Here is a 16,029-nt window from a genome sequence, read left to right on the forward strand (position 1 = left end):
ATAGAAGTTCTGGATCCCCGGAAACCTTTCACAGATGCAGAGAGAAAACGAGTTTCTGGAAGATTTTCACACATGCATAGAGAGAAAGAGCTTCAATGCAGTTGATTTAAAATTTAGAAAAAGGACTCATCAGAGTCTATTACATATATTGTATGATTTTCCTATACCTATTTCAGGGGATAGATATTTAAGATTCGCTACACTATGCATACACATGATTAAGTATAATAGAAGTTCTGGATACCCGGAAAACTTTCACAGATGCAGAGAGAAAACGAGTTTCATATGCGATATCGTACATAAATCTATCCATAAAAAAATTACGAATTTTTTTTCTTTTCAAACTGGGTAAAAGTTCAGCGCAGCAAGTATATTAGCTAAATTCTTAATCGAAATCAATTCTTTTTTAATATTTATTCATTTAGATGTTTGCAAAAATTTTGATTACTTTTGATCACTTCAAAAGGGCAGTTATTGTGGAAATGTATATTGGTGCAATGTATATTAATCATTATTCATTTGCTACAACATTTTAAAACATTTTTGACAGCATGACGGGATCATGTCGAAAGAACTTATTTGGTTTGGCAACGATCCACTCATCGATTCATTTTCACGTTTCTTCTTCGACTTTACGCGTGCCAGCCAAGTCATTTTGCACCGATCTGAACAAATGGTAATCAGGAGGCGTCATGTCTGCTTAGTACGATAGGTATCGCAGAACTTCCCATTCGAGTTGTAGCAGTGTATCCTGGACAACTATTGCAACAATTGGCCAAAAAATGGCATTTTCAGTCAATTCATGTCGTCACTTTTAAACTGTTGAACCCAAATCCGACAATTGGGATATTATGCCGCAGCATCACCACAAGTAATATTTCGGGCCTTTAGTGTACTAATGTGAGACGCTATTAATTATTTTAAAAAATATATAAGCGGCAAAAGTGATTTTTTTCCTTTAGTGTATTTTTATCATAAATCTTTTATTTGAATAGAAGCTTTTTTCTGATAAATAACAAAAAAAGAAAAAAAGAAACAAATACCGTACTATACGCTTTTTTAAAAAGACCTTTTTTATTTTTATTTGAAATCTTGATCTTCAATAAAACGACAGAATTTTACCAACAATTCAAATTTCTTCACAGTTTGCGCTAAGGCCATATTCGGTAATTTTACGGTAAGCACTGAGAACAAATGACCAAACACTATAGCATCCAATTCGCACGGTTTGTCACCATAGAAATAGTCTCCTGAACTTTCCCCTAATTTCATCTGTAAATTTTCACAACATTTGTGTACTTTCTCAATGACATCATCTATACTCATATCCGTCCACTGATAAACTTTCAGCATTTTCTTTGCTTGACAGCGTTTGGAATAATTTTGAATTTTATTCAAGGGCCAGGGAAATACGCAACCATTGCGAGGAGCTGTAACTTCATCATAAACAGGCTTTAACATAAAACTTATGTAAAGTTCAGCCATAGTAAATATGTTCTCCGTTAGGCACACATAGGAACGCATTTCTGCTTTCTCATCCTCATCCATCCATTTACCGATAGCTTCATTCTTCTGTTCTACGAAATTAACAATAGGCTCAAATTCAGCTAATATAAAGGCTCCGGCTTTTAATACTGGCAATTTTGTCATGCGACCTCCCGGGGACATAAATTCAGCATTGGCACAGGCCCGTATGTCATAAGGCAGGTTACACATTTTCAAATAGGTTTTCACAGCTAAGCAACTGGCATTCTCCGCCAATAAAATCTGTTCAGCCTCGTATGGCTGATAAAGTACTGCATCATTTGGCCATGGTTCACTCATTTTCTCAATTATATTATATTCCTTTAATAATAGGGAGCCTCGCATAAAAGACAGTTTTTTTTTAATTTTCTAAATAACAAATTCTTACACAACTCAACGTTCATTTCATTCACAGCTGTAATATGTCAAAGGCTGCCATTACGTAAAATTGACTTAAGGTATAATAAATTGTAGTCTACGCTTCTATGGGAAACCATAGCACCATAAGTTAATTATCTATCGTGACGTAGCTTAAGAAAATGCTTTATAAAGATATTGATCTTGAGTTTGGTTTTTCAGAACATCTATGAACAGAGATCCTCTTCCTCTCGAAAAAGAAAAAAGAGGTACTATGCATAATCTTTGTGGTTTTGCAGTTACTTTATTTAATTACAATAAATAGGGTAACCGAAAATTGCGTATACGAAAGAAGTACATATGGAAAGTCATACCTTATTTTTTTTTTTATTTGTTAGGGATCCGCTTATTTTTGATTAGAATGTTTAATTACAATAAATAGGGTAACCGAAAATTGCGTATACGAAAGAAGTACGTATGGAAAGTCATACCTTATTTTTTTTTTTATTTGTTAGGGATCCGCTTATTTTTGATTAGAATCTGAGATAATAAGTACCATTTTATTAACCCATACTCCATGTAAGTCATTGTCTAAATAATTTTTAATCGAGAAAATTTCTTTCTATGTCGACTCGACACTTTCTTATGTACTTTTTCTTTTAAAAAACAAAACAGCGCTGTACTCGCTGCAAAAAAAAAAAAAATAGAAAAAAAGGTTAATAACACTATTGAAACTGTAATTTACAATTTTCAATAATAATACGAGCAATACGTTATAAAGCCTACGACATTTACGATAAAATAAGCGAATTTATTCAATCGTAACCTTATAAATATCGTCTGTTGTTAGTTTAGTTTTTACGATCTAAGAACTACAAGCGTCACTGAAAATTTCTTTAAATGTGATTCTATGTACCTTCTCGTGTTCTTTTATATTACTAGTTCAACTGCCGTATTGCTATATATACTATACTACAGGATTTTGATGGTTTTACAATATTTGTTCTTCTATACACAATCCTTTTTCTCTCTTGAAGTATTGAGTAACGACCTAGATACAACGAATTTGCATTTTGCATCACATACTCAAAGTTGAATACCTAGCTAACATTGCATTACTGCAGCAATGCAAATGGTTGAAAAAATTTTAAGACATATACCTGCGTTGATTATCAACACAGTGATGGTTTTAGGAAAATAAAATACAATATAAATATTGCAATATCAATTATTGCTTTATCAATGTAAAAAAAAAATTTAACTGTACGACAAGTTTTTCGGACCCTATAGGTTTGCAGTGTAAAATATAATGTAACACAAGTTATATACTCAACTTGTGTGCAATGCATTCCAAGCTTCAGCGCTTGAAGCGGAATTCAACATATTGTTACGGCACGGATTCAGTAATTGAGCCTTAATTCGAATATTATAAAGCACAATTACCATCACTACTGTTCAATATTAAAATCATAAGTAACATATAATAACATATAATAAGTTCGAAGATTTTTTTTAAGAAATTAAGGAAGGTGAAATAAGTTTTCTGAAAATTTGTGAAGATGACTTCTTTCAATCCTAATGAATCCTTTATTACATATGGAACTTATAAGCCCAAGGAAAATATTGACGAATTATTTGAAAGATTAAAAAAACCTAAAGAATTAAAGCTGGAACCGCGACTCACGTGTATGTATTTCTTTACCCTCGTTTCGTTCCTTGATGCGTATTATTAACTTTTCATATAACTCATTATTGCCTGCATTTTGCTCCTGATTAGTTTTGAAAGTAGGAACTGTTTCCAATGTGAAAGGATCTGCTTATATGGAATACGGTAACACTAAAGTAATGGCTCAAATAGAACCACCCAAAGAATTGAACAAGCAATCCAAAAAAAGGTGATTTAGTGATATACACAAACGAATTTAATAACCTCCAGCATTTAAACTCAACTATTTTTGTAGCGATCCGTTGGGCGTTATCGTGTGTAGTGTGAAATATGCACCTTTCGCCTTGGATGACGTTGAAACTATAAATCGCAAAGAAAGTTTCATGAGCGCAGCTCTGAAGAAGGCCTTGGGACCCGTTGTATGTCTTAACGAATTTCCCAATTTCCAGCTGGAAATTAAGGCTTTAGTTCTAGATGATGACGGATGTGCACTGAGCACTGCCATTACTTGCTGTGGAGTAGCTTTAATTGATGCCGGCATACCCACCTATGATCTGATAACAGCGTCTACTGTATGCTTATTAAAAGATATTGAATTTTTCAACCCCAGCAGTACGCAAACAGCTAAACTAAATATTTACAGATTTTATTAGTAATTTATTTATTGTAGGTGACATTGAAGATTTGCTGCATAGTTTGCCATGTATTACTGAAGCTAATGGCCTAGAAGAGCATGGCATAGTCGTTGTGGCTAGCCTATCGACTGGAGGCCAAGTATCTGAATTCTTCCAAAAAGGTTACATAAGGTCAGACACTCTAGAGCGTCTATGTGAACACCTGTTGGTCATTAATCAACGCTTGCTGGATACCGTACGTCAAGTTTTAATTGATAAAGTCAAATATCACATCGCCCAAGAACGCGAACAAACCGCTGGGGACAACAACGATATTGAAAATGCCTAAACTATAACATTAAAATATATTTAGTACAATTTACCAAAAAAATAACGAATTCTTTTATTGTTGCAGTTTTAGATCTAAATTTACAAATTTTTGCGAATGATAGTTTAGTTTAGTGAAATTATTCATCGGTTGAAGCTTCTAGGACAGCTCCAGAATAGGCCAAGTCCCAGTAGTGTTCCACTTGATGTTTTTGAAAGAATTCCCGGGCCATTTTTTCCATGGGAAAAATTTTAAATTTAATTTCTCCAAAATGGCGCCGTTGACTAGTGCCTTCCCACACCAATACACAAGCGTTAGGAACTTCTTGGCCATCAGGGCCCTTAACACTGTCTTCTTCCCATTTGATGCGATGCTGCATGAGACGTCGATACTTTTTTTGTTGCTTTGGGCCGCCTTCTACTACCACAACGCAGCAATCTCTAAATAGGACAACAGTGCCGGTCATATGCAATTGCTTAGCATTTGTTTCCACTTTAAATTTTTTACTAGCATTGTCTTGAAGATCCTTAATACGGTAAACACTGACGTGGACACCACATGACGTATCTTCCTTGATTTTACGAATTTTTTTTTCGCTTTTTTGTTCAGCTGTTAATTTTCGTGCATTGTTCGCGTCCTCGTGGGCTTTTTGGCGCTTGGCCATCTGCTCGCGTACATGAGCTTCAATTTTCGTGGGATCTTGAACAGCGTCAGTGCCCAAAACTCGCATCAAATTTGAAATACGCAGCTTAGGTTCAGGTGTTGCAACAAGACCTAATCTTATTTTTTCTTGATCTTCCTTCCAAGCTTCTCTCCTATTTTGTCTTCTTAACTTCTTGCGCTCTTTCTTCGTTAGAAACACCGGCAAATAAACCGGTTTTAAGGGTTCATCTAAAAATCGTATTCATAGTGCGAAATATGGAAGTCAATCGATTAACAAGGATATCAATTGTTATAAATATATATTTTTTAAAGGTTTTTTTTTATCTTGGGAGTAACATCTTTAATTATACCAGGATTGAATTTTTAGGAGGATTTGTTTCATGTAAAATTAATTGGCCAAGTTGGGAATATGGATAATACTATATGAAGTGTTTGGTTCATATTTCTATGTTGCACAAACGGAAGGACAAAACTCCAAGTAATTGTAATTAAGGGGCAACATCTATCTACACTGTGACTTACTTGGGGGTTTCATTTGCGTAGGGTGTTCAATAAGATTTGTAATGGCCGCTTTGCGTATACTAATTTTTCCGTCGTCCTCCAATGTGTTAAGATCGCTGGTTAAAATAACAGAATCCCACCATTCCATCATCGGAACATCGTCAGGAGTATCTTGCTTAGGAGCAATCAAGGCAAGTTTCGTAGCGGAGCTGATACCTGTTTTTCGGGCAATTTGTGATATTTCATTTTGCAACCGTTCCAGTTGTGACTTCATACGCATACGTTCAGCCATTTGCTGGAATTTACCCGGCTCATGAAAACGTAGCGCACGCTTTGTGCGCACTGCAGACTTTTGGGCTATGCGATCATCAAAAAATTTTAAAGCCTCTTCTTGAGCTGCATTGCGTTCAGCATGGGTTTGAGATTTATTAAAAACCTCGCGTTTTTTCGCTCTTATATTTGCTTTAAGTGTGGGTGTTAAGGTTGGTATATTAATAGCTCGCCCAGTTTTATCGATAGTACGGCCATCTTCATCTAAAATCAATGGTTTCGGCCTGTCTTGTACTGGAGCTGTTGGCTGAATTAGAGTAGCTAAGGACCCTGAAAGCTTTGCACGTATTTGAGCTTGTAACTCAGCAATTTTTTTGGCCTTATCAGCGTCTTCTGGAGTCGGCTTCTTCGAAAGGGCTTGCGTGGCTAAAGCGACCGGTAAACCAATTTGCGGCACTGAAGCAAGTATGGGATCTTTGGCTTTTAACTGATTTAGAGCACGTTTCCGCTCCTCAATCTCGCGTTGTGCATTCACCATCATTAATTTAATTTGAGTACTACTTAAGGAAGACGTAGCAGCGTTAGAAGAATTGCCAAGCGACATGGAAGAATTTGAAATTACTGCGGGAGGTACTACAATAGGTGGTAGTGCCGGCTTCTCACCATTCGAATGAGGATGGACAACGTCAAACCGTGATTTTTTGGCAGGTTCTGCGACACCAGAGGTTGCTGTGCTGTCTCCATCCGGACGTTTACGACATTTGCGCTTATACTCTTCCAAGTGCTCCTGTAGCTTGTCGACCATTTTCAAGCATTGTTTTCTATCTACAAATTTTTCTAGTTGTTCGCATAAGTATTGACGTTCGAAACCCTGATGCAGACATAGTTCAATTGTGTTGATTATTAAAGACTTTTCTTCTTCGGAACTGACGACCTTCGCAGCCAGCGTCGCTATATCATTGTGCAAATCATCGATCTCCTTGCGCGTATAATAGGACATAATTCGCAGTTAATATGCTCTTTGAAACAAAACAAACAATTAATTACCAATGAAAAGTGCGGCTGTTGATTCACAAAGCCAGAATTAATAGGAATTATTCAACGTTCTTCTGCTTTCGATGCACGCAAAGAGGAAAATAAACATGATAACGTTTATAAATGACAACTTTCGTTTATCGTAAGAGACTTGCCATACCTACAAACACATGCATTTGCTGAATTCCTAATATTAATGACATTTTCTTCTTGAAAAACTCCGTTTTTCATTTTCGGTTAATATAATCCCTACTGCTTATATTTTCCATTTCGACAACACTACCTACGCCATATTTGTTTAAAGCCGCTCGCTTCTGTAAAAGATTGTGTGTGTGTGTCAAAAAAATTGTGCATAAAATTTCCGCAGATTTTAACGTGTTTTAATAATATATTTTTAAAAAATCTTTATTAAATCTCTCGCTATGGCATCTGAGGAAGAAAACGAAGAAACTTTTCAGGGTAAGTACGGAATAATTTAAACGAAAATTCTTTTTAAAAAGTTACGTGTGTAAAGAAAAAAATTTTTGAGAATATAACAAAAATTTCATAAATGCACCAAATAGTTGTTTCATAAATAGCTCAAACACAACAAATGCGCATGAAATCATTACAAACGCATTATTATAAAGTTTATGAATTTTTTTCACTTGGAGAACAGTGGAACAGTTTGTGTTGTTGTTGTTGCATATACAAATATATGAGCGACTTTTCATTCCCTCTTTATTAATACTATAATTTCTTGAAATTTGCTTCGAATGAACTGATCCGAGGAAGTTTAAACTATAACATTGCGAAATGCAAAAAAGGGCAGGTACGTCATCGTGGATCTAAATTATTTGATACATTATTTCACTTTAAGAAAAGCAATTGAAATGTTTTAGCAAAGTTGCTAAATGTACGAAATTCGTGCTTCCTTAGATTGAATATTCCCTTGAAAATTCCCTTTCTCCTTTAGGCTATATGGTATGAGGAACGTACAGTTAATTAAAATATCGTAATTGAGCTTTTGATTTGGGGCAATCACCATTTTATTTATGAAATCTTTAATTTGTCAATTATATTTACATCAAAATTTGATTTAATTAACTTTACATTTTGTTTTTTGTAAACACAAACATTTGTTCGTTACGAACACTTCTCAAGAACAAAGAATCCGAAAGGGAACTACTGACCCTAGCTTCTCTAAATAGGTACTTGTATTAGTTTTATATTATCCCTGAAATACTTTTTTCAGGTAAGTAGAGTAGTATTTGGTGGGAAAGTGTTGATTTATATTAATTCGTTGACATTGAACATTCCTATATTAAGTGTCCCGGTTATTATTAATTTACTCACATATTTTATAAATTTATTCACATTTTTTTACATTTACTTCAATTTTTCCTGATTGAGGGTCACACTTTCGTTTACAATTGAACCATTGTATCCATTGTTAACCACTCGTCACTCTACTGAATAAAGGCAGTCCTAATGTTAGTACCCAGTGAGCACCCCTTATTGCGTTTCTTCGATCAACTATATTCCTAATTGAAATTGCTAAGAAGATACGATTGAAAAGGTGCACGAGTAAATATGAAAATTATAAAATCATAATCATATCGCAATAGAATATATCTTAGAGGATATCTTATACCACAGTGACGTTTGAAAATAAACTTTTCGGTGAAGTCTGTTGCGGCTCTGATAAATTTTTTCTCATTTTCTTATTATACTCACCATTGAATGATTGCGATATACTCATTTTTTTTTTTTGTTTTTTTGCTTTATTATTATTTTTTTTTACAGAGACGCTGTAAAGTATATACAGTCCTGATCAGCCTGAAATTCTGAATTGATGAAGCCATGCCTGTCCATATGTCCGTCTGCGTGGTATATGTTGAAAATTTTCAAATTTAGTTTACAAAATACTTTACTCTTTACGTGCAAATATGGAAAAAATCGACTACGCCCACAACCAAGTTACAAGTTATTAAATTTAATTTTTCACTTTCTTTGGGGTTTTATGCAAACAAGACCGAATGTTTAAAACTATTTTGTACGGTTGTCGAACGAAGATACATTATCTGTTTAAAAATCGGTTAACTCTAAAATGCATATTGTAGGCCCTAGCGGTGTGGATATCGAATAAACGAAATTGGAGAGTAGAAAAGCATAGTGGTGGATAGGTGAGATATGGCTCCCGCCTTGTTTAATTTGATAGTATAGAATTTACAAATTATTTTCGTCCATTCACTTTTGTCATCGTTTCGAAATACGCAAATTTCATCATCTGCATGGGATACATCGACACGCACTCTTATTTAGTATGAAATCCTGGGCTGATCCTATCATGAAAATTTTGATGTCGGTAAATTTGGTATCACAATACACTTGCTTCTCCTTTATATATTTGTTAACAAAAGCATTATACGTGCAGCTACATGCTGCTCAAAGTATTTGCTTCGTAAAAAGCAAAATCAGGTTTAAATTATAACTTATGCTAGTCGTTGGCTTTGTAGTGATGTCCAACTCTATATATAGAGCAAAAGGAACAATTAAGATTGCATTTAATGCATGCATCCGATAGTCTTCGCATGGCGATTTTGTTCACGTATCTAAACGTATTCAAAGAAGGTGAAAAGTTAAATATTATATTCATCTCCATTTTTTTCCCATACTATCTTGCCCAGATTTACATAGAGTTCATGTGTGTAATTGTTTAATTCTGCTAGGATTTTTTAATAATCGTTCCGGAGATTTCTCTTTTAACATCTGCGCCAGTTCTCTTGACATCAAAGAAACTGAGACAAAATGATGCAAAAGTGTTACTTTGCGGATAAAAAAGCGAAAATGAAAGAGACCGCGGAGACTGCTTGGCTTAATAATTCAATGATTTTAAGTATATATATGTTGTTTCATGTTGATGGAGGGTATTCTTTTCCATTTTCCTTCTATTATATATTATATTTATCATTTATTTATAAAATAGGAACAAATTTGTACTTTGAGAGTTATGCGAAGTATATATAAAAATTTAAAACAAGTTAATTTCAAAAATATCGTTTGTTCCCAGATGGACAGGAAAATAGATGTATATACGAAAACTTAATAATGATCAATTCAAACAGTCCATGGCCGGTATAGCCACTATCCTTTTTGAGGACAGCTTCGATTTTTATAGACATGGATGAAATTAATTATCGCAGGTCTGCTCTACTGGGTTACTAAACCATACTTTTTGAATATTTCCACAAAGCTTTTTTATTGCTAATGGCAACATGACGCTTTAGTCCTCTCCACCAAAAATTTTTAACAGGATTGATGCCGTAAGAGTTACTTGATCGATACCTTACTGAAATTTCCGTAGCAGTAGCATATTTCCTTCGGTATACGGTAGCGTCGCAGTTTCCAACACGTTTTTACATATAAATCTATTCATAGTGTTTTCTTTGAGATGTATCGGCCCGACCGACACATTCCCAGCAAAAAAAAGCCTTATACCATTGGATTTTCTCTGCCATGCCGCACGCGTTTTTTCCCACATCATTTCCAAATACATTTATTTTTGTTTCGTCGCTCCAATATATATTTTTTTACTTTTCTACGGCTTCTGGTTTGCATCAATTTTTATGGGCTAAAATGAAGTCTTTCCTTTCATCCAACTTAACTTTTTCTGCGCACAACGGAAATGTCTGAGCTATTCTTCCTAGTACCTTGATATCTAACAGTTCAGTGTGATATATCCTATTCAATTTCATTGCAAGTTGCTCTAGACGACTTGGAAGGATCACACTTTTCTAAAGTTATAGTGCGGTTATCGGAAGCAAGAGATGCTTTTTAAACTGCTCCCCGTCTCTCAACACTTTTTTTTTGGGGGGTTTAAATCGCTCGTGATAAAGTTGTGTGACCGATTTAGTGATATGGCAATAAATTTGAACGTTTCTCCCTGATTTTGCAGCAAAATTTTCCAAAAGGCTTCACTTTTCACAACTTTAAAGAGAACGCATCTATCTCATTGTCCAGCTACTAAAGTAACATGAGAGCCCTCAACTTTTCATTGCAAGAAATACCTCAGGTAACATTCCGGTAATTAATTTTGAACAGTTTTGCCACATGTAAAAACGTTATATGAGGATTCCGTAATTCAAATGGCATAGAACGGAAAGATGGGCCTTGCACCTACTTTTCTGTCCAGATGTGTACATAAGCGTCTATATATTATATTATAAAATATTAGTGTACATTTATGCATGGTGTTTATAATACTTCTAAGATCTACAACATGAGTGTAGTGATTTAAAAATGATTCATTTATATGAAACGCAAAGAGTATGGAACATGAAATTAGCAAGTCCATGTAATCTTCCTTTATTCAACCGCAATGAGAAATGTGTCCCATTGTCAAGATTAGCGCTTCAAAAGACCTAATTCATGCGTACTTAAGTGCATTGACACTAAAAATTTTTACATTAGGCGTACCTAATAATTACCTAATAAATATAAATAGAATATAGATTTAAATTAAAAGTTGTGAATTAAAAGAATCAGGCAAATAGGCATTGCATTTCTCATTTAGAATTCAATGGATATTGTATTCGGTATTTTCGCTGTTATAATTTATTTGTTCTTTCACAAAAAGCTCATAAGAAATAATTATTAAAATCTATGCTAAAAGCCGCAAATTTATGTTATTTATATGGGATTGTACAAGTATTGTAAAAAATATGAATCTGCAAATACCACGGGCTCCAGGAAGTTATTGAGATTATTTGATGTGTTGTTTTATGATTTTTATTTCTCCTTGAAGTGTACCTTTTAAAAAGTAAAGCAAAAGTTGCCAACCTATGCTTATTTTATATTACACCGAATATTATCAGCGCTTTAAATATCCTCTAACTGGCAACACTGCTTTTTATTTTATAAAGGAAAAAGACGTGACTTATTGAGTCATATCTAATCAATTTGAAATTAAACTATTCTCATGAGTGCGCATAAAATGTTTTCGTATTTTTTTAAATTATAAACTTATATAAATACGGCCTATTTAAAGTTTCAATCGTTGGGGATAGCGGTGAATTTACTACTTTTCAACAATAGGGATAACTTAAACAGGCATTTTGTGAAAACAGCACAGAGGCGCAAACATTTTTTAAAAGAATATTCTTATTACAAATGAGTTTTAATTCAGGTTGTTCCGCCATATGTAAAAGTACTAACGTGAAACGTAATGAGATTTTCACGATTCATTGTTGTTTGGACGTGGCAGCCATGACGTGATTTTTTGCTTTGACTGCAGAAAAATTTAAGAAAATAAAATTTGTAAAAATTAATATTAATGCCTTAAAATAAATGTGGAAACGACAATCAGCCATTGTTCAATAAAATTTTGTGCGAGTGTCAAAGAATCAATTTGCAGAACGGTGTGCGAAATGATTCCAAAGAAAGTGTAGTGGAAAAGTGTGAGATTCTCCAAATGCATATTAAATTAAGTGGAAAATTTTGTGATTTTCCAGATACAAGTCCAATAATTCAATCTCGATTGATTTCCCTCTGTGTCGCTATTGGTGTCGTGATATTCCATTTATCAAAAAAAAAAAAAAAAATTTTTTTCTTGTAAATGTCTACTTTTCTCGTTTGTTACAAAAGTCGCTGGTTTCTGCTCGTTGTTATCGTTGTGTTTGTAGTCGACTAATATAAAAGCTCGTCGTGCTATATTTTTTGTTCGTTTAATGCGAAGTTAGTGTAATAGTAGTCATTTCCGTGGACTTTTTTCTACTTTAAAGATTTTAATAACTTGCAACCGTATGTTTTTAAATAGTGTTGAACTTAATTAATCTGTATTCATAAAATACGTTTGGAAGGGGTAATCGTATATATGTATTCCTTGCATGATTGCCCTGATAGGTGCGAAAATTCAATTTAATTAAGTAAAATTAAAAGTTGGATAATGGCACAGATTACCGTTACAGGAAAAAAAAAACTGACCCATTAGTTCAACTAAACAATCAAATAAACTAACCAAAGAGACCTTAACATAAAACGAAAAGTAAAGGAAAATAATAAATAGCAAAAACCACTAACTACACCACAGTATAGCCACAAAATAATAAATTTTTAATGAGAGAAAGAAACACACAGAGGAGTAGAATTGATGGAAACAGTTATAGAGTGACAAAGGTAGAAAAAATATACTTTGCCAAGTATGCGCAACAACCTTGGAACACCTTTTGCTTTTCTTTCTCTATTCAGTTTAGTATTGACGAATTTTTGTGTTTTTTTAATGATTTTTTTAAAGTTATTACGCATTTTACTTATTTTGGTGAAAAATTTAGACTGTTGATTTAAGTACAGACACATATTTTGCGTTTTTTGTTTCTTGTTTGGTTGGTTTGTACTTCTCCCCTTTTTCTGAGCAAAGATACAAATCTCTTTTTCGCCTGTAGTAGTATTGCGAGAGCGTAGAGTAACATCTATTGTCTTGTCTGCATATTCTCTAGATCCAAATGACCACATATACATTAACTAATGCTCCCCTAATATTGCATACGCGTTAGAGTCTCTCGCTGTTTTTCTTGTTCTTGCTTCTGTTCTTCCACTTACACTGCATCATTTTTTTTTTGCTTTTTTATAAGTACGTCTTACAAAAGTTGCTTTTTTTTTGTAAGTACGTCTTACAAAAGTTGCTTTTCTATAAGTACGCCTTCCGTCCTATCCCAGAAGCAACCAGAAATTTCCAGCTAGTATAATAAAATGGAATGGATTAAAATTTAAAATAAATTTGTAGTTGTTATATAAAAATTTTTGCGAATAAGAAGTTTGCCAAAAACACAAGAAACGCTGAGGAACGGGATCAGAGAAATCATTCATGGAAAGGAAAAAAGAGAGCGTTCGTTTGTCTGTTTCCCTATAGTTTTCCTTTTTATGGGGAGCTTTTTAAGTCTCTACCAATGAAATTAATGGTATTTTACATATTACATTTCGACTTTGTACATACATTAGTATACTTACCCTTCTTCAATAACTTTCTTCATCCGATCGCTTGACATAATTAATAATGGAACGCATCATAGTAACATAACATTACTTACAGGCAGTCATAGATGATATAAATGATCTTGAAAGATTACACGCAATGGCAGTACCATGGAAGACTGGATTCGCACGTTATATGAATTATATAATCTTGTAAGACTTACTTTTGACTTTTGAAGGACTTAAAGTTCACGTTTCCCCTTTAATGTCTGATGTATAATGTATGATGAAACATTAATTGGAAATAAAGCAATGATTTTAAGACTATTAATAACGCTATTCACTAGGTCCTATACGTGTAATTGTGTACGCTTATTGTGTACACAACTACTTCTCCTACCCATGTTTGGTCGCAAGAGTACATATATGCATATGCGGACTTCAGATCTTACTAGATTTTATACGGTTAGCTTTGGGGTTTTGAATGTTTAACATTGACATTGGGATGAACGTAAGAGAAAAGAGGTGAATGAAGTAAGAAATTGCAAATCTTTGATTTCATCCATTTTGACGAGTTTATGTACACTAAATATAGCAATAAATAAATACGCGCTTCACTTGTTGATAAAACAAGGTTGCTTTTCGCCGGTAAAAGTCATAAAAATTTCAGGACGAACAGATCTAAATACAAAACTGTATGAATACGCGAAGGTAAAGCAAATTTTTGTAAATACACCTAACTGAAAAATTTAGGGAAAGGCAGGGGAGAATATCGCAAGAAAAATAAAAAAGTATTAATAGATTTAATGGGGAACCTTGACCTCAATCAAGATTTTGGAAATTCGAGCTCTTATTGCTTTCGTCATCATAATTGCATTTACCCATACTGTCTTTCATTACACAGCCGTGATTCAATTTATATACAATATGATATAAGATACAAAATAGAAAATGGTCTTCATGTGTATTATGCGTATGGTCTGTTTAGATATCGCTAGCGTATTGATAGACAGACACTACTTCTATGTTTTAATGTTTCTTTCTTTTTTTATTGAAACTAGACGCAGGTGTGGTTTACTTGAAACACATTTAGAGAGTAATAATATAAAATAACTGTTTTAAACCAAACTAAATGCATTGGTGTTGGAGCGTCATTTATTATATGCGAAATGTTCAGATTAAAACAAGGCATAAGTGCAAATTTTTCAAATGATTTGTCTAACCTGTCTCCTATTATATTCACTTGAAGTAATTGTCGTACAAAATTAGCATCAACTTAATTTTCTATGTAATTAGTAAAAATCTGTGTCCGAATTTTATATATGATTCATCTATAAGAATAGATAGTTTAAATATTAGACATTTTTATATAAATGATTGCTTCAGTGCCGTCATTCAAATGCTGACGTATATAGATTGATTTGTAAGCCCACAATCTATATATTAGTTTGTAATAATCATCAGTTTATAACATCGTTAATATGTATATGCAGATTTGTTGTCTTTTTATCATCATCATTAAAGTGCTCTCGAGTTGATCAATGAAATGGATGCATTTATATAACAGATACCGATTAATATATCGGCTGGATGAACTCTACTTTATATATGCATTCTTGAAAAAATTTTCTCTTTTATACATACTTATACGCGACAATTGCTGTTCTCCAGGTTTTTGACTTCGTTTAGTAAAATAATAAATCATCGTTATACCTTTTAGGGGGTAAGCGTATGTAAAAATCTAAAGGAAGGTGGAAAATAGAGAGGGGAACGAAGAAAAAAAAAAAAAAACAACGAAGAGAGAAGAGATTAAAATTGCTTTTAAAAAATTTCAATTTTATATTTATCTTTAAATTTTTTTTTTTTTTTTTTATTTTGTGTCAGTCATTTAACGTTTTGCTGAGTGTTGAAGTTATTTTTCGATGCTATTGCTAAGGCTACTTAATCATTTATTGTTGTTATTCTCTTCCAAACATATGAGAGATCAAAAATAACAATAACAATTATCGTGCGTTTGAGGTCATGGCAGAGAATAATTTTTTATATTTCTCTTCTTCTGTGTAGTGGTATTTCGTTTGAATAAGTAAAATTCGAAAACAAAAATTCACAAAATATATTTA

At 33.4% G+C, this 16,029-nt stretch overlaps 5 protein-coding genes across 7 annotated transcripts in view; 3 read left to right on the top strand and 2 right to left on the bottom strand.

Moving 5' to 3' along the window:
- Nucleotides 1-1,074: 1,074 nt before the first annotated feature.
- On the bottom strand, nucleotides 1,075-2,001 carry LOC119631913 (metaxin-2). Of its 2 annotated transcripts, XM_038024489.1 has the most exons (2): nucleotides 1,913-2,001; nucleotides 1,075-1,845 (listed from the first exon to the last, which is right to left on the bottom strand). In XM_038024489.1, exon 2 carries the CDS (start codon nucleotides 1,822-1,824, stop codon nucleotides 1,081-1,083), a length of 744 nt encoding a protein of 247 aa, XP_037880417.1. In that variant the 5' UTR covers nucleotides 1,825-1,845; nucleotides 1,913-2,001; the 3' UTR covers nucleotides 1,075-1,080. The 2 variants fall into 2 exon arrangements, with proteins under 2 accessions (XP_037880417.1, XP_037880415.1); XM_038024487.1 differs by having other exon boundaries at nucleotides 1,075-1,959.
- A 974-nt stretch (nucleotides 2,002-2,975) lies between these two features.
- LOC119631262 (exosome complex component MTR3) lies at nucleotides 2,976-4,525 on the top strand. Its single transcript, XM_038023308.1, has 4 exons — nucleotides 2,976-3,567; nucleotides 3,659-3,776; nucleotides 3,843-4,159; nucleotides 4,218-4,525. The coding sequence occupies exons 1-4, from the start codon at nucleotides 3,441-3,443 to the stop codon at nucleotides 4,508-4,510; spliced, it is 855 nt and encodes a 284-aa protein (XP_037879236.1). The 5' UTR covers nucleotides 2,976-3,440; the 3' UTR covers nucleotides 4,511-4,525.
- Nucleotides 4,526-4,534: 9 nt separating this feature from the next.
- LOC119631265 (U4/U6 small nuclear ribonucleoprotein Prp3) lies at nucleotides 4,535-7,087 on the bottom strand. The gene is made up of 2 exons (XM_038023314.1): nucleotides 5,675-7,087; nucleotides 4,535-5,380 (listed from the first exon to the last, which is right to left on the bottom strand). The coding sequence occupies exons 1-2, from the start codon at nucleotides 6,921-6,923 to the stop codon at nucleotides 4,629-4,631; spliced, it is 2,001 nt and encodes a 666-aa protein (XP_037879242.1). The 5' UTR covers nucleotides 6,924-7,087; the 3' UTR covers nucleotides 4,535-4,628.
- A 172-nt stretch (nucleotides 7,088-7,259) lies between these two features.
- The window catches only part of LOC119631263 (chromodomain-helicase-DNA-binding protein Mi-2 homolog), a 48,956-nt gene continuing 40,186 nt past the window's right edge, over nucleotides 7,260-16,029 (top strand). Inside the window, exon 1 of the mRNA XM_038023311.1 lies at nucleotides 7,260-7,417. Within this exon, the coding sequence (XP_037879239.1) occupies nucleotides 7,381-7,417 (37 nt within the window). The 5' untranslated portion in view covers nucleotides 7,260-7,380. The remainder of the gene's footprint in view (nucleotides 7,418-16,029) is intronic.
- LOC119631264 (RNA polymerase II elongation factor Ell) overlaps nucleotides 12,186-16,029 on the top strand; it is a 27,144-nt gene continuing 23,300 nt past the window's right edge. For both annotated transcript variants that reach the window (XM_038023312.1, XM_038023313.1), the window contains exon 1: nucleotides 12,186-12,396. The gene's annotated coding sequence lies outside the window, so the exon portion shown is untranslated. The remainder of the gene's footprint in view (nucleotides 12,397-16,029) is intronic.

Source organism: Glossina fuscipes, unplaced genomic scaffold (genome assembly GCF_014805625.2).
Source record: "Glossina fuscipes isolate IAEA_lab_2018 unplaced genomic scaffold, Yale_Gfus_2 1, whole genome shotgun sequence".
Lineage (NCBI taxonomy): Eukaryota > Metazoa > Arthropoda > Insecta > Diptera > Glossinidae > Glossina > Glossina fuscipes.

Excerpts from the sequence above, each read along its gene's own strand:
- LOC119631913 (XM_038024487.1), bottom strand. The coding sequence starts at position 1,869 with ATGCGAGGCTCCCTATTATTAAAGGAATATAATATAATTGAGAAAATG.
- LOC119631262 (XM_038023308.1), top strand. The coding sequence starts at position 3,441 with ATGACTTCTTTCAATCCTAATGAATCCTTTATTACATATGGAACTTAT. Across the intron at positions 3,568-3,658 it reads GCTGGAACCGCGACTCACGT|TTTTGAAAGTAGGAACTGTT; the intron begins GTATGTATTTCT and ends GCTCCTGATTAG. Across the intron at positions 4,160-4,217 it reads TGAATTTTTCAACCCCAGCA|GTGACATTGAAGATTTGCTG; the intron begins GTACGCAAACAG and ends TATTTATTGTAG.
- LOC119631265 (XM_038023314.1), bottom strand. The coding sequence starts at position 6,923 with ATGTCCTATTATACGCGCAAGGAGATCGATGATTTGCACAATGATATA. Across the intron at positions 5,381-5,674 it reads TACGCAAATGAAACCCCCAA|ATGAACCCTTAAAACCGGTT; the intron begins GTAAGTCACAGT and ends TACGATTTTTAG.